General features: G+C 41.9%; 6 protein-coding genes across 8 annotated transcripts; all 6 read right to left on the reverse strand.

Moving 5' to 3' along the window:
• Positions 1-1,825: 1,825 nt before the first annotated feature.
• Positions 1,826-2,832, reverse strand: LOC120896663. The gene is made up of 3 exons (XM_040300961.1): positions 2,564-2,832; positions 2,263-2,431; positions 1,826-2,162 (listed from the first exon to the last, which is right to left on the reverse strand). Exons 1-3 carry the CDS (start codon positions 2,738-2,740, stop codon positions 2,047-2,049), a joined length of 462 nt encoding a protein of 153 aa, XP_040156895.1. The 5' UTR covers positions 2,741-2,832; the 3' UTR covers positions 1,826-2,046.
• Positions 2,833-5,553: 2,721 nt separating this feature from the next.
• On the reverse strand, positions 5,554-6,654 carry LOC120896664. Its single transcript, XM_040300962.1, has 4 exons — positions 6,500-6,654; positions 6,387-6,405; positions 5,726-6,063; positions 5,554-5,642 (listed from the first exon to the last, which is right to left on the reverse strand). Exons 1-4 carry the CDS (start codon positions 6,539-6,541, stop codon positions 5,580-5,582), a joined length of 462 nt encoding a protein of 153 aa, XP_040156896.1. The 5' UTR covers positions 6,542-6,654; the 3' UTR covers positions 5,554-5,579.
• An 8,398-nt stretch (positions 6,655-15,052) lies between these two features.
• On the reverse strand, positions 15,053-15,863 carry LOC120896669. Its single transcript, XM_040300970.1, has 2 exons — positions 15,669-15,863; positions 15,053-15,551 (listed from the first exon to the last, which is right to left on the reverse strand). The coding sequence occupies exons 1-2, from the start codon at positions 15,670-15,672 to the stop codon at positions 15,226-15,228; spliced, it is 330 nt and encodes a 109-aa protein (XP_040156904.1). The 5' UTR covers positions 15,673-15,863; the 3' UTR covers positions 15,053-15,225.
• Positions 15,734-17,357, reverse strand: LOC120896666 (FLYWCH-type zinc finger-containing protein 1-like). Of its 3 annotated transcripts, none has more exons than XM_040300966.1 (4): positions 17,241-17,357; positions 16,869-16,958; positions 15,988-16,253; positions 15,734-15,908 (listed from the first exon to the last, which is right to left on the reverse strand). In XM_040300966.1, the coding sequence occupies exons 2-4, from the start codon at positions 16,948-16,950 to the stop codon at positions 15,897-15,899; spliced, it is 360 nt and encodes a 119-aa protein (XP_040156900.1). In that variant the 5' UTR covers positions 16,951-16,958; positions 17,241-17,357; the 3' UTR covers positions 15,734-15,896. The 3 variants fall into 3 exon arrangements, with proteins under 3 accessions (XP_040156900.1, XP_040156899.1, XP_040156898.1); XM_040300965.1 differs by lacking the exon at positions 17,241-17,357 and adding an exon at positions 17,043-17,149; XM_040300964.1 differs by lacking the exons at positions 15,734-15,908; positions 15,988-16,253; positions 17,241-17,357 and adding an exon at positions 17,043-17,149 and having other exon boundaries at positions 16,379-16,958.
• A 1,245-nt stretch (positions 17,358-18,602) lies between these two features.
• On the reverse strand, positions 18,603-20,005 carry LOC120896665. Its single transcript, XM_040300963.1, has 3 exons — positions 19,646-20,005; positions 19,268-19,530; positions 18,603-18,877 (listed from the first exon to the last, which is right to left on the reverse strand). Exons 1-3 carry the CDS (start codon positions 19,650-19,652, stop codon positions 18,695-18,697), a joined length of 453 nt encoding a protein of 150 aa, XP_040156897.1. The 5' UTR covers positions 19,653-20,005; the 3' UTR covers positions 18,603-18,694.
• Positions 20,006-21,046: 1,041 nt separating this feature from the next.
• LOC120896667 lies at positions 21,047-22,639 on the reverse strand. Its single transcript, XM_040300968.1, has 3 exons — positions 22,524-22,639; positions 22,065-22,390; positions 21,047-21,936 (listed from the first exon to the last, which is right to left on the reverse strand). The coding sequence occupies exons 1-2, from the start codon at positions 22,627-22,629 to the stop codon at positions 22,104-22,106; spliced, it is 393 nt and encodes a 130-aa protein (XP_040156902.1). The 5' UTR covers positions 22,630-22,639; the 3' UTR covers positions 21,047-21,936; positions 22,065-22,103.
• Between the last annotated feature and the right edge of the window lie 451 nt (positions 22,640-23,090).

Here is a 23,090-nt window from a genome sequence, read left to right on the forward strand (position 1 = left end):
CCTGAGGACAAACAAAAAGCGATCATACATTAATTATAAACATGCCAACTGTCTATTGATCGATGTTTACGGGTTGGCCTATAACTGTTTAGCCGCTTTCCTTTGCTTCAGTCGTCGCATTCGCTTCCGATTTCCTATGAGAGCGATCACGTCCCGCACGGCTCTGGAGCGCAGTTCTTCCGGTAACACATTCGACCAGGCAGCTGTAATCATCATCATAAAAAAGGGATAGAAATCAAGTATTAGTGAAATAGACCATTTCATTTACAAATACAGCAATATTTACACTCAATGCAGTTGGTAAATATTGTGTAGTTTTTCATCGCCTTTTTCTTGTCCCGCGTATAGTTACAGTGGCCACTGTAGTTGTAGTCCGCTAGGGACTCTTCCGTGAAGATGCGCAATAGGGCAAACGCTGGCTTTAGGGATGCCTTCAGCAAGTGTCGTAGCAATATTGATTCCTGCGTATGAATTGAAAAGAAAGGTGTATAACGCGTTAAAAGTATTGTTTTAGCTTTGTTTGCTTTTTGTTTGCGGTTAAGTCATGTATCTTACATATTGCTTTTTTATTTCCGTCGATCTCTTCACGTACTGCTCCAGACACTCAATATCGTCGCTGGTCGCCAGTGGGAATGAGAGCGTTCGTGACATCAATCCAGCGGTGCCAGATTCCGACTGTATTGTGAAAATCTTCATTTTTGATGGAGGAGTGGATTTGTTCGAGTCTGTAAAAGGTAGATAAACGATTATTATACGTAGCAACGTATCTGCAATAGGCAGCGATGGAACTGATGTTCGTTGATCACTTAAACTACACTTAGTTTTCTACAGTACAAGAACGCGTTTAAAAATAAAACAAATTGTATAAAGATCTAAGCCAAGCAGTATGTATTTCGAACAAAAGAAACTATAATTTATGTAGCACGTGAAGAGTTGCACGATGATACTCTCGATCCAGTTCCTGCACAACGATGTCAGCTTTCGAATTAGCGATGATCTTGTTTAACTTTTGGCGTAGCTAAAAAAAATAACATAGAAAAGATCATTTCATCATCCGATGTTTTTTTTCCATTGAAATATGCTTTATGTACCACAATTATTAAAGCCCTGGGCAATTATTTTGTTAACCGGCTGTGACACTGTCCAATCCTCAGCCTCATCTGTATCAATTCCGAGCGTTCACGGCGCTTGTGGTGGCTTTGGTTGATACTTTCGTGTGCATCAGTCAAAGCGCTCTGCAGCTCAGCGAGCAGTTGATCCTCATCCAATCCTTGCGACTGCCAAGCCTCTGCAATCGAAAAGGCTTCACTGCATTTAAATGCATTTTGGACAGATTGCCCGATCGCTTACCCAGCATACACTCGGTGAACAGCTTAAACTCCCGCATGGACTGTTTCTTACGATCAGGTCCTACCGGTTTCTGCATGCTAAAGTTGTATAGCGACCAGTGTGTGAAGAACCGTTTGAAACACGCTCCAATCGTTTCGTTCGGCAGCTTTTTCGATGCCAGAAAGCGTATCTATCATATAGGAAGGAGATAGCACATATTAGAAAATCAATTGTAACATATTCTGTGATAGCTGGGACAGATTACTCACATACTGACGACGTACCGTTGGGTTACTGCGGATGGTGTTTTCGAGCCGTTCGATGTCTTCCTGACACGATAGGGGGAAACAAAATCCGGTAACAACTTCGTCGTACGATTTGTGATGCTCTATTTGTGTGAAAAGATCATCGAATAGATTAGATACAGATACGTGGGTGTTTGTATCTTTTAGGGAAAGATGTTGAGGGTTCTTAGAACGTACAGTACAATTTTTTGTTTTATATATGTGTTCTGAGAAAAAACAAATTAATTTATTCGATCATATTATTAACACGCTCAATTGTATGCTATCAACATATTTGGGAGGATCTACTTGTTACATCGAGGATAACGAAACAGATCCTTATTAAAAATCCTCCTAAAATAAAAAAGTTGTTAAACGTGCATGAATTATAGTATCATATTGTGACGCATAATCGACTATTTTAGCAAACTTGCTAGCGATCCCGCTTATGATAGTTGGCGATATAGCGTCTCTTGGCGAGTATTGTGATCGCCCGCCGTAATTCGCCGCCAAGTTTAGTCTCGTCTATGCCTTGCGCTTCCCATGCTTCTGTAAAGAAACAAAAAACACCCAGAAACAGAAGATGTAGAAATAAATGGTACAAAATAAGCTCTTACGTCTATTGCAATAACACGTAGCACACACATACCCAGCATACAAGAGGTAAATATATGATAATCCGTCATCGCGTTGCGAGCCTTATCGGAAGTTCTGATGCATTTCCAACTAAAATTGGCAAGTGCTTCGCCGGTAAAAAATTTACCAATACATTCACTAATATCTAAGCTAAACGGTTTCTTGCAACGGAGGAATTCAATCTGTAAGTAAAGAAAAAAAAATAACATGATGTTTTAGATGTACATATTTCTATTGTTCAAATATTTCTGTATTCGACTTCTTCTGTTTGTTCCATAGAGCAGAGGTACCGAACCACCTTACATCACACTTACATATTGCGCTCTTATTTTCGGATTACGATTAACCATCAGCTCCAAACGATCCACATCCTCCTCGCACTGCAGTGGCATTGGGAATCCGCTGATCGTAAGCGGTTTCCGGGGATCTATTGAATGATCTTTGTAAAAATGTTCATCTATGTTTCTCAGTTTCTCCTGGATCGTGAGCATTTCGACGTTGCTGGGGTGCTGCGAATGCTTCCTTCCGTAGCCACGTAACTCGACGAGCCTTTTCTTCAGTCGCTCAACCTCTACCGTCAGCTCTGAAACGAGAGTCAACAATAGCTGCGTGTTAGAAGGGGCGTAAATAAGTAATCTTTTGTAAGCTGGAACTGCTATTTCACAGTATGAAGCAGCATTCGCTTCTATCGCGATAACTGGCTTCGAAAGGTCTTCTATTTGCGGTTGAGTGTACACAGTAGCTGAAAAACATCCTTTGTATAATATAACAGTTACAATACCGCACAGATATACCAAAAAATTGAAGGATTTATGAACGTATATTAAAAAAAAAAGTTTATTGTTCATGGCTAAATGTCAGCCCAAAGACCATTAGAATCTACAAAACGCTCTAATTCTTTAATTTTTTAAGTAATTCTTTACGTTCTTTCTACAAAATAAAGGGTTTCGTGGATTTCGGGGATTGGCTTGCGCGTATTTTTACACTCCCTCTTGTGTTGATTTGCTGTAGTAGAGGTTATTCAGCTATCATTCCGATTTATCGCCGGGGGTTGTTTCGTTCTTGACGAGACTTTTTCTTGCACGGAACGTGCGCTGTCTCATCCTGTTTCGGCTATGCTTGATAGCTGCCGTTAGCTGGGATTGTAGCTCGCGCTCATTCAAACCGGAACTTTCGAATGCTTCTGTTAGCGAGAAGAAACCGCAAGCAAAAGAGAAACAAAATAAAGGAATTAAAAATCAAAACACAGACAGAAAAAAACATTCGATAAGCTACACGATCGTGATCGTCGTTCCCTTACCGATGAAACAGTCATAAAACACCGAGTACGTTTTCATGGGTATTTTGGCGCGGCCCGATGTGTTGGAACCGTGCAAGTTGTACGCATTTAGTGCTTCATCAGAAAAGACAGTGGAAATGAATTTATGTATACCCATGTGTTTCGGCTTACGTTGAGCGAGAAAAGCAATCTGCAAAAGAAGGATAAAACAAATTAATAGTGTTTACAGTTGAACTACACCCTTCAGCAAAAACGGATGCTAGCTGGAGCCTTCAATCGGCTTAAAACCCATGTGTGGTGTGTAGTAAGGTTCATATACTTACATATTTGTTACGAATATCTTTATTGTTTTGGATAGCATTTTCGAGACATTCCACGTCGGAGCGTTGTTGTAACGGAAACTTGAATCCGGGCACTGGCACGAGTTCGTAGCCTAAGTCCGAGATGCTGGGTGTCTTGGTGGGAGTGGTGCTTTCCTTAGGTTTGGTAGTGGTGGTGGCACCTTGTGGAAGGTTCGCTGGTTTACATTTGTATATTTGTGTACATTTGTTGTTTATATTTGTTCGGTTTTGGGCAGATTTGATACCCACGGTTAGTTGAAGCTGTCGTTGGTGTTTCGCTATGAAGGCAAAAGATTATGGGGAAGGGAGGGAAATTAGATAAAACATTAGAGATATTTGTAGAGGAGTGGATTATTGAAATAGTGATTGTATCTTCTTAAACTATCTAACCGAGAGATGATTATAAATTTCTATAAAACGACAGCCGCAATTAAACAGGTGAATTTATTTTATATCCAGTTTTTTTAGTGATATTAATTCAAATTTTGAGCATTGTACCGAATTTCGCTATTGCAGCAACTTCCTACATGCAGGTATATGAGCCTCGTTTACAAATGCGTTAGATGATGGTAGTAGATCCCGCTTCCGTCCATAGAATTCGAAGTCGAATTTTTATCCTAAAATGAAACGATGTACTGTTAGTATAAATTATTAAAAATAGCAATAATGTAATTGAATTACATTTCCATTACAGTTACATTATTAGTACAATGGCTTGCTCATACGTTAAATTTAGCAAAGTGTATCTTACCATGCACGTTGAACAGAAATCAGCCGGTTGTTTGGAATAGAATTGACAAAATGATAAAACATGTATTGAATTTCCGCAATTTTTAATATCCGAAACACATTATTTTGACAATTCTTCCGAGGCGTCTGCTTTTTCGATTGTTATTTCACTAACGGCGAACCTTCTCAGCCGTAACCATTGTTTCGTCATAATTCTTTAATCAATCTTTGAACTTCTGATTAGCATTAAGAAAATTAATTCATTTTACATTCAAAAATCAAGTACTAAAGCTCCTATTCTCCCACCCCATGGCTTTCGTCGAAGCAATTCACACAGGACCACTCGCTGGCGGGACAGGCCGAACAGTAGGTGATAATTTTCTCCAACTTTTTCTTGTACTCAGGATCATGGATTTTCCTAATGCAGCTCACACAGAACCCACGCACACGCGTTTTCACAAGCTTCATCAGTGTGTGGCCATTGGACAGTTGCTTCACAATGTGGTCCGGATTTGGCCGGACGTTGTTGATCATCTTCACAGTGTCCACATTGGGCTTTACGACCTGTACGGTGGAAGCAATTTTTTTGGATTTTTTCCCACTGCCGTCAGAGAGCGCGATCGAAGCAGGCGGCTGCTGTTGCTGTTGCAGTAGTAAGGAGGATGCTGGCGCGCTGCTGTCCGCTTTCTTTTTCTCTGCCTTGGCACGGTTCGTTTTAAACAGCGTCACATCGGGCAGTTTTCGTGTTAACTCATTCGATACATCCACCTCCAGTGCTAAATCTGGAAATAGAGAAGGTACAAGTAAAAAAGAAGGATTATAGACACCGATGACACAGAACGGTGAGGTTTTTCCCCTCTATTTGCTCTTACACAACGCGACAGATCTGTGAAAAAGAGACAACAATCAGCTTTGTCCACGACAAAGCATTGAAAATCAATCACACACACATTGCTCACTCGTTTAATCTGAATTCTGTGTTTATTTAATAACATTTTTATCTGCAGATATGCTCTCCATTTCGCCGCCGTCCTCCGGAAGACACTGTAAGTAAACGCAAAAGATTGTTTTCAGTAATCAGTAATTAAAGAGAGAAAAAACGACATGCAAGAAACGCGGCCACTTACATTAAAGATTGGCAATGTGGCAGACATGATGTGGCCATACTTTTTCGGTACGTGATTGTGTTTCGCATCGATAATGTACAGCTGCTTGCCCATCGTTTTTAACGTCGAGCGACACTTTTGCTTACGATACTCGGTGCATCGCCAGTAGATGATGTTAGCCATCCCGTTACTGCTGGCCTTCGAAAAGCTGTAGTTTTGGTACATCAAGTTGCCACGCGAGTTGTAACCATAGGGATCGTTTGCTTGCTCCAATTCACGCTTTCCTCGGGTAGTTGTCGTTTTAGGAACAGCTTCGTTCACTTTTTTTTGAATCTTCTTATCTATTGGAATCTTCTTATCTAAAAGCAAGATAATGTACGGATTAGTCGAATATGGTTCAATTACTTTCTTTTAAAACTATAATTAATGATTATTTTTATACAATTATGGTAAAGAGAACTGTAAGTTTGCAAAATGAACAAGTATAGATTTTTTTATCAAATTGTTTTTTATCGTATAAAATGGCATACTATTTCACAAAACGCATAACTAGCTAAGGCTTTGGTGACATTTTCAGTTTATTCATGTTTACATCGTGGCAATAATTTTTTTCTCGATGTTTTTCATATATACATAAATGACTTCTTAACCAACTGGCACTGGGGTGCTATCCGTTACTTACTGATGTTCGTTGGGGAGTTCTGTAAAATAAAGCGTGGTTAATATTGTTGATTCCACCATCTCTATAGAGTTAGCTGATGTGTATATAGTAATAAGACTTGTAACATATCGTACTTGTTCTATTTTAGTTTTTTTTCGACAACTGCTTGCGCGCATTTAGCAAGCTTCGCAGTGCCCCATTGCGTCGCCGATCCATGTACGCAGGATGATTGTGCTTGTTTTGTAAAATTTGCAATTTCTTCTCCGCCTCGTAGGTCTTAACGCGAGCCATGCAGCTGTGAAGGTGGTATAAAGTTGTATACATGAGCTTTTCTCAGTTAGAATCGAATCGACGCTTACCCCAACGGTTTATAGTGCACGCAACGGTACGTAACCACATTCTGTAGTACACGATCGCGTGCAAAGCGGAAGTTGTCGATGCTTAGTTGCAAACCACCGCGGGGCGTTACGAGATACTCCACTTTTTGTTTACCTAGTAGAATGAATCCAACAAAACAAGCAAACATATAGTGTGGGTTTACACAGGCGACCACCACCCCGCGTTCCCACCGCAGCTGGTTAAAGTGTGTTATTTAAATTGTCACTCTTGGTCAGAACAGTTTTTTATTAGACGTTTGGATTGTTCTTAATATGCTTAACTGGTATAGTAAAAACAAATATGTTGCTTGTCATTTTGTTTCATAATTAAGGATGGTGATACGATTGTTGTGGCTACAAATAGAAGAACAACATAACAAAGAAACTATCAACGAAATGGTTATTGTTGCGGCCGCCGTACAGCAGTTCACTTGAAATGCTGAATGAAAGACTAACCAATAATTACGCATATCTGTACTCACCCGGAAATTCACACATCTTCCCATTCCCAACGACGCTCATTGCGATCGTTTAGCTCGGCTTTGTGTCTCCGCTTTTCCGCGCTTTGATTGTAGCTTTGAACGCAAATTGGCGCGAAATTGTTTCATCAGTTCGTGTGCTTCCTTCGATTCTTGTGGCGATGTTCGTGCGATAACTGGCTCTAGCTTGTGATTATGCGATGCGTTGTAATGCAGCAGTTTTCTATCTTTCGCACAAGAAGTTACCACAAATGCTTTGCAGCTGGGAAAAGAAAGGGTTTATATCTGATTTAGTATGTGTCTACATTTTCCAGCTTGTTACATTCAAAACTTACCCACGTTGATCCCATTTAACGCAATTCCATTTGACCTTTTCGCGCGTTTGTACATGTTTGTCGAAAATTTGACCATCGATCATGACTTGTACTTGGCTGTCTTTGTTTAATATGAATACAGGACGTTTGGGTGTACCTAAATACGAAAAAAAAAATCAGTTTAAAACTTAAAAAAACCCAACATAATATATTTTTTTAAACAAAAAAAAACCTGAAATTCATTGTTTTTTTTATATATTTTGTCAATACATTTGCAATAACCAGAGAGCAAGTAGATCATTTATTATTCATCACCATAGATCACCATAGAGCAAGTAGATCATTTATTACTCTTCTTCTATCACTTCCACAATCAGAACACATACGTTTACACCGTAGTGTGGTGTTTTGTTGTGCTAACAAAAAACTAACTAAATAGCAACATCACACACGCTTATAAAAGATCATGAGGAAGCTTTAACAATAATTTAACTGTCTTCCGGATTTCCGTCGGCCATAAATTATCGAATGATTGTCGCTTCCACGAATGGTGCACATTCTTAAGGTGGGATAAGTTGTCTCTGCCACTGAGCATCTAAAACAAATGATAAACAGCATGAAAGGAAAGTAATGTATTGTATCGTCCCGTGAGTTGTCATAACGTAAGATGTGTTTGATTTTCATCTGAAATATTAGTTCAAAAAACAACGCGTAAGTAGGAAAAACAAGAGACACAAAGAACGCTAAAGAAATAATTGGGAAACTTTGGTCTTACACAGTTTGGCGGCTTATCCATAGTATATTCCGGCTGGGTTAGTTATGATTTTTTCTTTATTTTGTGTTCATTCGTAGCGGACGTCCTTTTGCGATGTAGATCGAGGATTAATTGGGCCCGTTTTCCCGGTTTCCGTCGTTCCGTAACAATTGGATGATTATGGTCTCCTCTTAGTATCACTTTCTCGCGATGTGTTCCTTTTTTATGCACCGTTGAAACGGATGAAGCCCGTGCCGCACAACTGGAACGAAATTAAATGGTAGTGAGATGTTAGTTTAGTTACAGCTAAGGAAATAATCAAGCTCTGGCTTACCAGTACACTCTTGCCTGGGTGCAGCTCCAGAAGGTGATGTTATTGCGTGTTTTATCCTTCGTGTAAAAGTACCCATTAACATGGAGTTGTATCGCGCCACGTTTCGATCGTATGAAGGACACATTTTTAACGGCCGGATCTGCGAATAGATAGGGTAAATGATCAGTTGCGCCACGTCTATTGCAAGTGAGTGTACAACGAAAGAATGAATTATTCGAAATTTTAATTTAAAATATTAATTTCCTTTAAAAAATCGAAAATAATATTTTAAACTAGCAACAGTTGCATTAAAAATAAGACACGTGGTGGAGCTGTTTTTGTTTACGCGCCAATATGACCTCATATTCGCTAAAATTTCACTGCGTCTCGGCTTTAAAAATCGTAAGTCAAATTATATTTGATTCTCTTGGGGATTAGGTTTGGCCTTTATTCGATGACCCTTTTGAGTATAACTGACTCATTATCCGTTGCCTCATAAGTTCCTTGAGGGTGCCACGCTTACGACGGGTCTGAATTTGTTCGTGGTTGTGCTCCGAATGCACCAGCTCCAGTAAGCCCGTTGCACGATTTTGTCTATGTCGCGCAGGGCAGCTGTACATAAAAAAGCAACACAATATTTGTAAATAATGTTTAAAAATAACGGTGTGTACAAGAAATTTGGCGACTTACCGAAAAGCGCGAAACTGGATGCACCGCCAGTAGATGGTATCTTTTTTCATCATGTGACGCGTGAACGGAAATCCATCGATGCAAAGCTGGTTCGTTATCCTGCTTTTGCTGATTAGCCTCGTATCCGGGTGCGGTACGTCTTTGACGTATGGAATAAAGTGGTAATGGAAAACAACTTCGTTAATTATCTGTGCATTCAGCAAACCTGTCGGTTCAGAGTGTACCGTCTAGCACAACAAAACATATGAAAGTTATGAAAAAGCTCCCAGAAAGTACACTGACAAAAGTGTCACTGTATTTATTGAAACCGTATTGTTAAAAATCGTTGCACAAACATGCTATATTGCCACCCTGCACATTGATCCTATCCTATATCTCTATCCTATTGCGTGTCCCAAACCGTAACACACACTAATGAAAAATGAAAGGCCACAGTGTTGTTGTTTATCAATTATTAGTTTTCAGGGTAGTTTTGCCCAATATGTCCGGATGTAGCTTGGAAGACTCGCTGTGCGTATGCTTATCGTGGATGATGTAGAACAGCTTATTATGCAGAAGCACCTGGGCCTGGCAGCTATGCGTGCTGTGCCAAGCGCACCGGTACACCTTATGGTGTTGTCGCGTGTAGCGAAACTCGAAATGATGCCCCTGGCAAAGGACCCCGGCTGCCCCTTTCCGTGTCGGTAGGATCGACATTTCTACCGGTTTGGTCTTTGTAATTTCGGCAAAGTTCACTACAGGTTTGGAGGATTGTTTGGGGCTGATGGTCCTGCTATTTGTGCTTATTGGCGTAGAGTGTTTTTTCACGCCCGAAGGGGAGTTGGCTATCGGCATTGTACTAGAATGCGGGCTATCCTGCGATTGTTTCGATGGTGATTCCTTCGGTGGTGAGAACGTGTTTGCCAACATTCGATTTATTGCTGTTGAGAAAGCAAATAGGAAGAACGAATAGGACATAAGTGTAAGAAGCATAACATAATTTTCTATGGTGGTAAAGGTTTACCCTGAAAACAAACAAAACAAAAACGAATCAAGCAAATATGGTCTTTAAACAAAGCTATGGGACGATGTAGTTAAGAGAACATTTTGATTCATTCGCCTTTGAACCTTTACACCAATCTACTATCGGAGTAAACCTTTACCTTTTAAAATAAGCATAATTATGTGTGACACAACACACCGTGGGGAGTTTTCTATCTATTTGCCTTAAGGCTTGCATCTCTATGGTGCGGTGTACCGGGAGCATACTGGCTCTTGCAATTGTCTGTCGACGGGATGCGTATGCTCAACGTTCACCGCATGCGTCATGCCACTGACCACCAACACTTGGGCAGGACATTGATTGCGCTTGAACTGATCGCATCGATAGTAGCTGACACCTTTCGCCGCAAAGTGATACACATACTGGTGCTCGTCCAGCACTACCTTAGCCGAGCCGAATCGATTGGTTAGATACACTACCGGTGTTCCCGGTGTGGCCAGAATCTCGTTTATCGAAAGTTTGCGCAACCGCCCGGGCGGCGATCCGCCGGTTTTGGCGGTGGAGGCTTTGGCAACTACGCCCATTGCTGTAGCGGTGCGGTTGGTCCTTTGCTTACCGTCCGTGTTGTTGAGCTTTTGCACGGGCCGATAGGATCGGATGGCTGACACGCCCGGTTTCACTGGTGCCGGTAGCTCGAACGCGTCCGGATGGTTACGATAGTCGTCCTTGCGTTTCTGGTCGCTTGATTGTTTCGTTTCTATAAGGGATAGGACGTAAAGACGTGTATTAGCGAATGTTTATCTTTATCCTTTCGATCGACACATCCAACGATATTTCGACATTCTATTGATCTAACGCACTACGCACTCACTACCACATTTTTTTGTTTTGAGCGAAAAGTATAAACACTTGTTTATTTATTCAAAAACTGATAAACTAAAGCATGCAATCATGAAAAAAACACACACACACGGGAAATAATACATCAAGCGAACATTTTACACTCTACACTAATAAAATGTACGATCAACGATCGATCATGCATCATCATCATGTGGATGGTTGTGCATAGGGACAAATTCGTACACGCGTGATGCTTTAACGATGATCCGTGCTTTGCAGTCATGCTGGGCGTGATGCACACAGCGATAGTGCTTGATGCCGCTCTTGGACGTATGATACTCGAAGTAGTAGCCTTGATAGAACACTTTCATACCGCCCAGGCGACACGGTACCAGTACGACGGGCTCGGATGGTTTTTGCAGTATTGGAGACAGACCAATCTTTAGCCATTTTGTCTGATCGTGCTTTTTGTTGCCCCGCTGCCGGCGAGCTGAAAAGAGGGTTTAGAGGGAAAAAAGTATTAGTAAATATGAAATAATGCTTATTCACAAGTGATAGGCTGATAAAATAAGTACATCAAAACAAACATATCAAATGTATTTATATCAATACCAATTGATAGTCTTTAGCTTGACTTGTTCAGTTGGATGTGATGATCGTTGTAGTTTCTTTCGAAAATAATATGAAATTAAAATATTTTCCATTGGACCAATTTAAAAGAAAAAAAAGGTATATGATGCTATTCACACACAGTTCTTTTCATTCTTACTTATTCGTTGCGTGTCCGTTATGATTATTATTCTTTTCGTTATGATTTTTTTCTATAAATGTGCTTTAGCCTGAAACCTCATTCATTTGCCAGCACACGTTACCAAACAGTACTAATCGATACTTTTCGTCAATGTTTTGTTCGCTACGCTCGCGACAAAGGCAATGCTTCAAATCCAATAATTGAAAAAAAAACATTATAAGATATGTTACTTGCTTTTAAAAATTGTCTGTCAAGAATAAATAGCTGACAAGAATTATTTGGCCATTTTCGAATTTGAGGCACCATCGTCGATGATAAATGTTGGCCTGGGTTCTTGATAAGAATGGCGCGTTTGGTTGATATTTATCAGATACTCCTTGGACAAATTGACACGTCGCGGATGGTTGTGTTTCGGATTGGTGATCGTTATGCGGTACATTCCGTCGTCCAGTAGAGTAGTAACGACGCGTGAAGAGCACCGCACGTGTTTGTATGACGTTCGGCAAGCCCAGTAGATGGTGTCGTCTCCGGCAAAATTGTTCCGCGCATAAGTGTATCCACCAATTACTAGCAGCTTGTGTTCACGCTGACCCTGTATAAAAGTCAACCTGGGACGGTACAGCGTAATTGGGTCGGGTTGCTGAATTTTGCGGTCTACAAGAAATGAAAAAAGGAAACACAAAAGGATGGTTAGTGAATGCGAGTAGAAGGATAATTGATCAGTACAATAGCTGCTCACGACGGATACGATCGATCGATCTATCAACAAAACACAACTAACGAGTGATAGAGCTATAATTTTATTTATTTTCCCATACATCTGACACTTAGTGAAGGCAATCTCCAAAGAGAACTTTACGCACTGTACGACCAAACTTGCGGTTGTGTAGTGCAAGCGACCCTGACAGAGGCGTAGTATCCATCGAAGGAGAAAAAATACTATCTCTGAATGGTGCCGTCATCTTAATGATTCTGCACTGGCTTTATTGCTTGCCACAATATTGGAGCCTGAAAATGAAATAAATTATAAAGAAATAACTTAGCGAAACACGCTACAAACAATATTGGTAGTTCGCTAATTTCTGGCTGTACTCACCTGAAACATCTAAATTAAATCTCTGGATATATCGAGGAAAAATTAATTAGTTTGAATGTAAAGTGTGCTAATTCAACTTTAATTCTCCCTGCTCGTGAGCCTTTTAGTAGAAAAAATCAAATCATCTCTCGTTGGGATTAAGGATCTCTCACTTTGATAATAATGATAACTATATTTAAAAACGTTCCCTGATTTACGATAACTGGCTAAAGAGAAAGTCCCGTTGACGAATACAATGAAAACATAACGAATACAAGTCAAGAATATAATGACAACAAATAGCTATTTCACTTAAACGGTGAAGGTGTTTGCCGACTCCTATTCACGAGTGGTACACATCCTTCACAAAGGTGGCCGGATGATTGTGTATGGTATTACGTGCGCATATCTTCTGAACATCCAGATCCGTAATAAGACGGGCCAAACATTTTTTGCTCCGTTGCTTCGAGCATGTCCAATATTTGCTTCCCTTTTGCTGCTTCACGCAGATGTACGTGTGATCTTGGTATATTAGTTTCAATGCTCCTCGTTGCCCTTTTATGAAACTTATCGTAGCATCGGTTCCTGAAAGAATAATGAGGGGGAAAATGAAGAAATGTTATTTTCACTTGCAATTGAGATGTTAACAATTTAAGGATAACATTGTTATTGGTCACAAAAAAGGTCACTATTGGACTATAAAGATACATTAATGTTAAACTTTCATCAATGCTATTGTTCATTTCACACTGTTGTGACTGGGGGCAAGCAAACCGTTACATTTATTGATTTTCCGTTGCGCTTCTCTTACAGGCCAAGCCAAGTATACCTCCTTCCTTTCAATGCTAATACCATTGGGCGACACCGTAATATTAATCGTTTCTATACATGATGTAGATGATCCATCTGTTTAATTATTCGCTTCGTAAATTGATACGCATGATACATTTCGCATTTGTTTAGCATAAACCAATATTGTAATCTCAGTGGAACCTATGCTGATTTGGAAAATTTTTAGGATTGTATTCTATGCAAAATTACTAATAAGTAGGGTAGTTACCAAACTTATAGAATGCAACTTCAATATTCAAATGAACAAAATAATCCAGAAGCTTAAGAAATGTCACTGTAAATAGATAAATTCCTGACCATATCTTTCTGTTCAATAGGTTTTTTTAACTTTAGTCCTACCGAGAAGCTAGTTCATTATAGGCGAGATAAATCTGGTTCTGACAGTGATAAAAATCTATTTCTAAATATATGATTATCAAAGGGTCATCTTCTTCCACCATCACTTCTCCCGACGCACCCGTCATCCTTACTGCTCGGTAGGGGGATGGTTGTGAACCTGGTTTTTCAGTATCATCCCAGAGCACCCATCCAAGGTGATGATGCGTGCCCGACATTTCATCATACGGTTTTTCGAGCAAAGCCAGTAGGTCTTGTTATTGCTGCTATTGTTCCGGAAAAACGCATATCCGCCCATTATCAGCTTTGGGCGACCTTTGCTGCCCGTCTCCAGGCGCAGATCGAGCGCAAACTTGTGCTCTATGCCTATCTTTTCATCCTCTTCGTCGTCGTCTGTAGGAGTATTTTTATTCTTTCTGTTCGAAGCGGAGCTCAGTTCCGGTTTGATGCTGTGCATTTCTGGCTTATGTGTGCTACTGCTATACTGCTTTTTACGATTATGGGCATCTAAAATAAAACCAATAACAAAATCAATTAGTATGTGGAAAAAGGGTTACATTGTAGTAGCGCGAACATGGGAGCATAATAATTAACATAGCACCGTATTGTGAGTTTGAGCTTCACTTTTTATTAGGTTTTAAATATTTTCGGATCGTTAAGCCATCATTGTGATACAGTCGGTTTGTGTAGACGCTTCCCGGCCCCAGAGAGAAAGAGAGTTCTGCATTCATTTTGCTTACTTTGATGAATAACATTCCGGCAGTATAATATCTCATCTGATACGACTTAGGCCCACAGCTCAAGCCACCTGAAAGTAAAACTGCTTATTAGTTGTATTAAAATGTTTTACGATCGTACAATCTAATTACTAGTCACACATCACAACAGCAATAGTCCTAGAAATAAAGAAAATAAAACCCATTCATTTTCTAGAGTCCGCTACTACTATAGCAGGTCAATTTTATTTGGGAAAACTTCTTCTTGTCCACACACAGACGCACACTAATTGATACCATACAAAATAGAAAAGAAAAAAGGAAATCATAGACATTCAAATAACCCACCGAAATGGAAACAACGATCGTCAGCCTGCTTCAGGCAAGACAGTCCTTTCCATCCCGTATGTAAAATTCATCAATATCCGCGTCGAGCGGTGTCACGCTGGACGTGTCCGAATACTCGTCCGGATGGGTGTGCGGTCTGTGCGTGTACTTCACCGTATGGCTACCGCGGTGGGTTACCAGCTTGCTGCGGCACTTCTTCGATTTGTAGAACGAGCACGACCAGTACGCCCGTAGGCTATCACCCTTCGTCCGGAAGTAGGAGTTGTTTTCAATCACCAGCTTGGGTTTGCCACGTTGTCCCGCCGTGAACAGCCATGCCTGTACGTACAGCAGTGTCATCGGCCGCCCTCCTTTCCCTGTGGATTGAAGTTGGTTTTCGTTGTTTTTTTTCGAGATTATACAAGAAAACAAAAACAAATTAATGATTTGCGGAACAATTTAGCATGTTCAAGCAAGCATTACTTCTTACATACACATGAAAGGTTGGGTGAAGATGATGGTACGAGGATGGGAACAAATTAATTTTGTAACACACGAGGATTTTCAAATTGTTTCTTTATTATGTACATGTACTGCAAGCACTGCCAGCAGCTAGCACGCTCTTAGCATCGTTTTTCTGCACTGCCGTATTGTTGCTCAGGATCGGCACTGCTCACAACGATCGTTTCAGTACGATGTAACTGCTTTCTTTTCCGTGCCGTTTATCGATCATCCTAAAAGCAAAAGATAATGAAATTGCAATGTTAATACACGATCTCCTTCATGATTGGTTTTAACCTTTTCTACACATACGTGTGATACAGAGAAGCTGTTTCGCAGGCAATGGTTGTGATTGTGCACGGGATTGGTAACCTTATAGGTACGCTTATCATCGAACGTCGTGATACGGCTCCGGCAATTGTCCTGTTTCGCCCGATCGCACACCCAGTAGGTCGTACCGTAGATGCACTTGCTGCGACAGTAGTAGAACCCGTTGTGGTATATTTTCCGTACGATCTTGTTTTTCAAGGGCAAGCTTACGAAAATCATCGAATCGATCGAACCACTTCCAAGATTATCTGCAACGAGCGGCATAAACGTGTGAGATAGTTAGTATAAATATATATTTTAGGTATATTATTTTGTTGGTGATCCCTTCCCGATCCCTCGGGAAGACAAAGGAGATAAAAAGAGACAGAGTGTGTTTAATGTGACCAACACTGGACAAAAACGAGTTCAGTACTTTCATTTACTTCACTTCAGCTCTGCTTTTGCGAAACATAAATAATTCATTAACATCTCCTTATACCACTAATGCATCAATGAAATGTACAGAAATGATACATAATTAAGCATCTGTTTCAAAGCATCTCAATGAAATTCGATCGTTCCCTCCCCGGAGATATCCTCTATCGCGGAGAAAAAGTCCAGCATCGGGACGTCTTCGGACAGGCTGATCATATCGTCGATCGGATCGTTCAAACCGATCGGTGCTTCGAATGGTGCCTGCTCAATGACGTATGGCAGGGGACGAGCGTGCCGTTGTTTCGCCTTGGGTGGATGGTTGTGCGTAGGATGCGAAAGCTTCATATACTCCCGGCCACCCTGCTTCATGGTAATTGCCTTCGCCCTGCACTTGGATTTCCGGTGCATCGAGCAGCGCCAGTTGACTGTGTCCGCAAACGCTCCATTACCTATGTAGCTGTAGCCTTCGTGCACCAGCAGCGGACGGCCACGCTGCGTTATGCTAAAGTTAGCCAACGTTGCACTGCTCATAAATTGTTCTGAAAGGAGAGGGAGCAACCAAAAAAAAAAAAAAGACGGGCTAATTAATATGTGTCTACGTGTACACACATGTGTTTGCATACAATTGCTAGGAGCAACACTGGCGTTGCGATTTCATGTTTGCATAATGCTGCCAAATGTATTTTAAAACAATTCACACCCGTGTACAATTATACTGACTTTTTATTGTTATCTGGAAATAACCGAAAGAGAGAAAAATCACGGCACACACACAGAGATACTATATAACACTCGTACCTCCTCTTCCATTGCCAACAAACCTGTGTGTTATGCATTGCAATTCCCATACACGCTCTACGCGCCTAAGGTAGCTGCAGCCCGGCAAGATGGGCCGCCGTTTGGTCTTGATCCATCATGGGTTCAAGCTTAATTTTTCGCTTCCGCCGGCGCACCGACTTGGCCTCCTGCGGATGAGTATGCTCGTTCTTGAACACCTTCACGTACTCGACGCCATCGATGAGCCGCGTTTGGGCCCGAGCCTTGCAGTGCAGCCGATGATAGAACCGACACTTCCAGTTGACACGCGTCCCATTTTCGAACGTCTTGTTCTTGCTGTACAGATATCCGTCGTACACCAGGCACTGTGTCCCACGGGTCGTAAACTCGAAGCAGGCCCGCTGAATGTTACCATCGTCCCGGGTCTTCGGAGCACCTGCAACGTGACAAAGGGAAAGCAAACGTATACACATACAGTAGAGGTTGGTATTATAGGACTGCGGTGGCAGTTATCTGTTTGCGCTCTCTGCTCTGTTAGCAGACGCAAACTGATACACCGATCTAAATCGGTCTGTTGTCATCGAAGGGAGATGGTCTCCCGTGTGCGCATGTGAGAATGTCACATTTAGCCAAGGAAATGAAACACAACCACACACACAAGCTTTTGAGTGTTCCAGTGATGGAAAGGGAGTGTCGAACTGTGCTTTATACATCACTAATACACATCAATTGGTTCCCTTTTTGTAAACTTGCACTAGTTGTAATTGTAAAGCAAACATACATCGAATCTACATTCAGCAGGTAAGGAAGTGTATCGATGCAGCTCTATTCATTGCGATCTAGTCCCTATTGCTCCACCTCCTCCTCATCCTCCGCCACTCTACGGATCCTACAGCGGTTCCTTCTTGAGCTTCATCTTGTACTCCTCTTTGGGATGGTAGTGCGACGTGTTCGTCACTTTCATGTGCACGAAGCCACCGATATCCTTCGTAACGGCGCGCGCCCGGCAGCGGTACCGGGTGAAGAGCGAACATTTCCAGTTGCACGTTTTGGCCGACTGCCGATCCCGTGTGTACGCGTGTCCATCGTACAGTAGCTTGAGCTGTCCGCGGCGCGTTTTCCCGAAGGTGGCCGGTATGAACGTACCTACAAGCAAACGCAAAAAAACAAGAATTGCAAATTAGTGAAAGAATCGGGAGGGTTTCACTGGACATATTTTACATGTGGTTCGTGTGCAGGAGGAATTCTTAACACGGTCCCTAGAGTGATGAGATGGTAAAATTAATTTAAATTAAAAAGCTGTTTAAAAAACACGAAAGCACAAACAATTATTACACACCCCGACGAATTACGCCGAACCTGTTTTATTACACCCGCATCTTTTATTACACACGAACGAACGAACGAACGCTTGGTGTTGATTTATTATTTCAATATTTCATTTTTCCCACATTCTCCGGGAAAACCTCGTGCGTGTGCTCCTCGTGCGTGAGGCGCATCATTTCCCGTCCATTGCGCTTGCGCGAGACGGCACGCGCCTTGCAGTGATACTTGGAATGCATCGAGCACTTCCAGTTCGAAATGTCGCCCTTCTGTTTCTCGCGCACGTAACGATGCCCACGGTACAGCAGCATCTGGTGCCCTCGTCTCGTAATACCGAAAATGGCCGCATGGTAGCCACCTGGAAAAGAGATTGAAAAGGGTGAGAGAGTGAGTGTTAAAATAAATGGTATGCAAACGCAACAAACGCTCCCGTTGGTAAACATAAATACCGTGTATGATCGCATGCCTTTATACATAAATGCCGTGTATGATCGCCAGTTGATGATCATACTACCATTTAGTATTGAGGTTTGAAAACAAAACACATACGATGTTCTACACACACAAACAAAAAAAGCTACAAAAACTAGTGCCTATGATGACACACTTGCAGAAGAAAACACATTTCCAGTGTGCACGCGGGGCGGCAACTTTATTCGTAAACCGATTTCTGTGTCTTGCGATACGCCTTGTCCGAGTGATTGTGGCCATGGTTTGTTAGCCGGACGAACGTTTTACCATTTTTCACCTTGGTTATGGCCCGGGCACGGCAATTGTAACGCTTAAACAGGGCACACCGCCAATTGGTGGAGAGCGGAAATTCGCGATCCTTTATGTACTCGTACCGATCGTAGATGAGCTTCTTGGCGCCACGTTGCGAAACGCCAAACGAAAACATGCTGCCTGCGTGAAACTGGCCACCTATCCTCTCCAGCTCTTGCCCCTGTTCTTCCCCCTCGCCACCGGCTCCGGCGCTGCTTTCGGGATAAAGTGAATAGGATTCGCCCATTGCTACAATGAAAGAGAAAAGGGAAAACTTGTTAGAACAAATGTCACAACTACACTAAAAAATGATTTGTAAGCGACACACTGTCAATGAATATAAGGGGTTGTAAAGTATACGTACACCACATGCTGTCATGCTTTTTTTCTTTTATTTATTTCCAAAAGATCGTGTGTTTTTTGGTTAGGCAACAACGCGAGTCGCACCATTGTACTTGTTCTTTCTCTCTGTTCTTTTAAAAATCAACCCAAAAACGGTTGCAGTTGGTTTGCTCATTGATTTCGGTTTAAATTTTGAATGTTGTGTGTGTGTGTGTGTGTGTGTGTGTGTGTGTGTGTGTGTGTGTGTGTGTGTGTGTGTGTGTATGTGAATGCGTGTGTGAGTGTGATCATGAGTGACACCAATTATCAGTCGCATAAAGGCCCGTCGTAGTATGCTGACACTCTGCTGCCCCCTCATCCTCTGGATGAAATAGCCCCTGCTCTTTTACATAGCATTCGTTGGTGCAACGACTGGAGGATAATGAGTGGTTAACCTTGCCGTTGCTGTATCTTCCGGTGGATGGCTATGGGTCATACCGGTCAGCCGGATCGACTGATCGTTGCCGGCACAGTTTTTCGACGTTACACAAGCCGCCCGACACCCATGCTTCACGTAACGGGCGCAGCGCCAGAATATGTTCCTTTTGCTCTGCCGATTTTCCACAAACTTGTAGCCACTGAAGATGAGCATCGTCCGGCCGCGTTGCGTTGTCGTGTATTGGAGTATCGATTTTTCCACCACGAGCCAGGTGTTGAACTCCATCGGGATAGGCATCACTTTAACTGTGCAGAAATAAAATCCCCATCGAATAGAAGATGGTGATAGAAAAGGAAATTATTAGTACAATCATATCTCTTTACTTGCATCGATCGTCAGGAACAGAAAAAAAAACTACTATATTATGTAAAACTCGCGCAAATCACAGCAAAGCTGTTTCACATTAGGCAATGCACAGATCGTTTATTGCTATTTTTATTTATATTTATCTGCGAGCTATTGTTGGTGTTAGCCCGTTAAAGGGGTTCGCTTTTGGTCGCATGATCCGGAAGGATCTTGTCCGACATGATGATCTCCGACAGCCGTTTGTAATCGGCACGCTTAAACAGCTGGGGCGCATGGTTGTGCGCGCCCATATGATGCACCTTGTTGTCGAACCGGTGTAACCGGCCGTGGCATTTGATCTTGGTCGTGTAATAAATACAGCGCCAGTACTCCTTGTGGTGTATCTTTTTCTCCATGCAGTAGTAAAATCCACCGTACGATAATTGCAGCTTGCCCTTTTGACTGGTCCGGAAGCGCAGTGCCATATCGTGTGTGCCGTCGCCTTTGGACAATACGGAACAAAACATGTGGAAGGAAAGGTAAAAGAAAAACATTGATTATTTGAATGAAGTTTTTGTTTTAAATACTTTGCAGACGTATTGTTTTTAACTGCTAGCTACTACTGCTTTGAGAAATACAAGAAGAAGAAAAAATACATAATCCAACGTTGTCAATGTTTCTTTTTTTATTAAGAGCTTTCCTTTTCATTTCTAAATAAATCATTTATTGGTTTATTCCTCCAGTTCTGTAAACCATCTTTTTGTTGATCATTATTTACAATCTTTTGGCTCGATTGTATAACATTGCTCGGGTAGATATGTGATTGCGTGTTGCAACATATACCCGTAACACATCAATAAAAAGGTACCATCATCGGGGGTACCCAGAAACACCACTAACACGGTACACGAAATATAAAATTATTTACATAGACGGCTCAACCGATTTAAATGATGGTGTCACCCTTCCTAAATGACCTTTTCTTTGCGGTACAGCAAGGAGCTTGGCCATATTCGAGCTGCTATACAGTACACCATTCCAACTACTATCGATCATCATCATCGGCTGCTTAGCAAAACTAACAAATACAGGTGGGGCGTTTTTGTTTAGTAATTAATGCGAAACTATACTTCTGGACGGGAGCCGATGGTAAACGAGATTTGATTCCCGGCTGCGTCCGTCCCGATTGAATTGTCAGTTTCGTGGTAATTGAAATTATTCTAACAAGCCCGTGTGTATACGAAATGAAAACGGTTAGTTAGCGTTAATCTTTGTGTTAATTGATCGTTTTCTCTAAATGGCTTGAAGTGTCGTCAGGAATTGAAAATCTGGCATCTGTACGATCGGTGCATCGAAACCTTCCCTACTTAAAGGAATGGCAATGCACCTGGCACAACGTGCATTACAGCGCACGTGTTCATTGTTTTCCTACATATCGGGGGTTCGATTGAAGGTGTGAAAATGGTGGTTGGTCACGTCCTGGCATCGATATTCGTTTTCTTTACTAAGAACGTAGATTCTTCGTGAACTTCGCGTGTGTGAGACAGATGCTGAAATACGAAAAATAATCAAATAATTATCATGCCTCAAAACATGAGCAAAGATACAAAACAAACTAAAAGAACATTCAAATGAAAGTGATCGTTCTTTTCTTTAGCTTAAGAGTAATACCACTTACGGTGATGTGTGTGTTTGTTTGTCTGCGCTTTGTATTATGTTAATGGTGGTGCATCATTATATCGATCGACGATTGACAGTTAATGTTCTTGTAGCGCTTTAGCGGCGCATGCTGGTGGACACTTTTGTCCGGGAACGTATACTGATCCGTGTCTTTGTACTGCATAATACGCGCCGGACACTTGAGCTTCTCGGTTGCCATAGAGGAGCAGCGCCATACGATCCGCTTGCTGTTTTCCGACATCAGCAGGTACTTTTGCTTGTCGACGATGATGGCTGGCCGTCCTCGGAACGATTTGGTCGTGTAGATCTCAATGTGTGGGTTCACTGTTGTGGATGGAAAAGAGGCCAAAAAGAGCGACAAAAAAAATTAATAAAAGATATAGAAAGTGACCGAAGCGGTGGTGCGATCATCGTTAATAACCATGTACACACACACACACACACTATAAGTACATACATAGGTGACAGAGAAACATCTTCGACAATAGCGTCAGCGTTGGTAATTTATTTGAGAATTGTAATTGTCCACCATGATACGATGCGCTAGCGAAAGTCGTCATCATTTTTGTTTTGTTTAGCAATGCCCATCGGCAGCGTTTCCCTCGTGCGACGACGAAGAAGCGCTTCCTAGGGCTTCAACTGACAAAGACTCGTACCGATCGACTCGTCGTCCATCGCTCGGTATCGTCGTCGCTCGTCGATTCGTCGTTTTGTTTCCACCGCCTCCATTGAGCAACCGGCCAGGGAATGACCTTACACTGGAAGACCCAGTTTGGTGGCCGGTTCGACTCCGGCCCTGCATTACAGATTCTTCCTCCGCAGTACCGGTGGTGGTTTCGTGATTGTGGTTGTGCTTTATGCTTAGTTGAGATGTAGCTGTATTGATCAGGACGATACACGGGCACTTGCATTTGTAGTACTGATTGCATTTCCAGTACTGTTTGCCGTTCCGCTCACGGTTGCGGAAGAAGTGGATCCCATTGACGACTAGCAGTTGGCGACCGCTGCGTTGCGACTGCTTGTA

This window comes from Anopheles arabiensis, chromosome 2, assembly GCF_016920715.1.
Source record: "Anopheles arabiensis isolate DONGOLA chromosome 2, AaraD3, whole genome shotgun sequence".
In the NCBI taxonomy this organism is placed as follows: Eukaryota; Metazoa; Arthropoda; class Insecta; order Diptera; family Culicidae; genus Anopheles; species Anopheles arabiensis.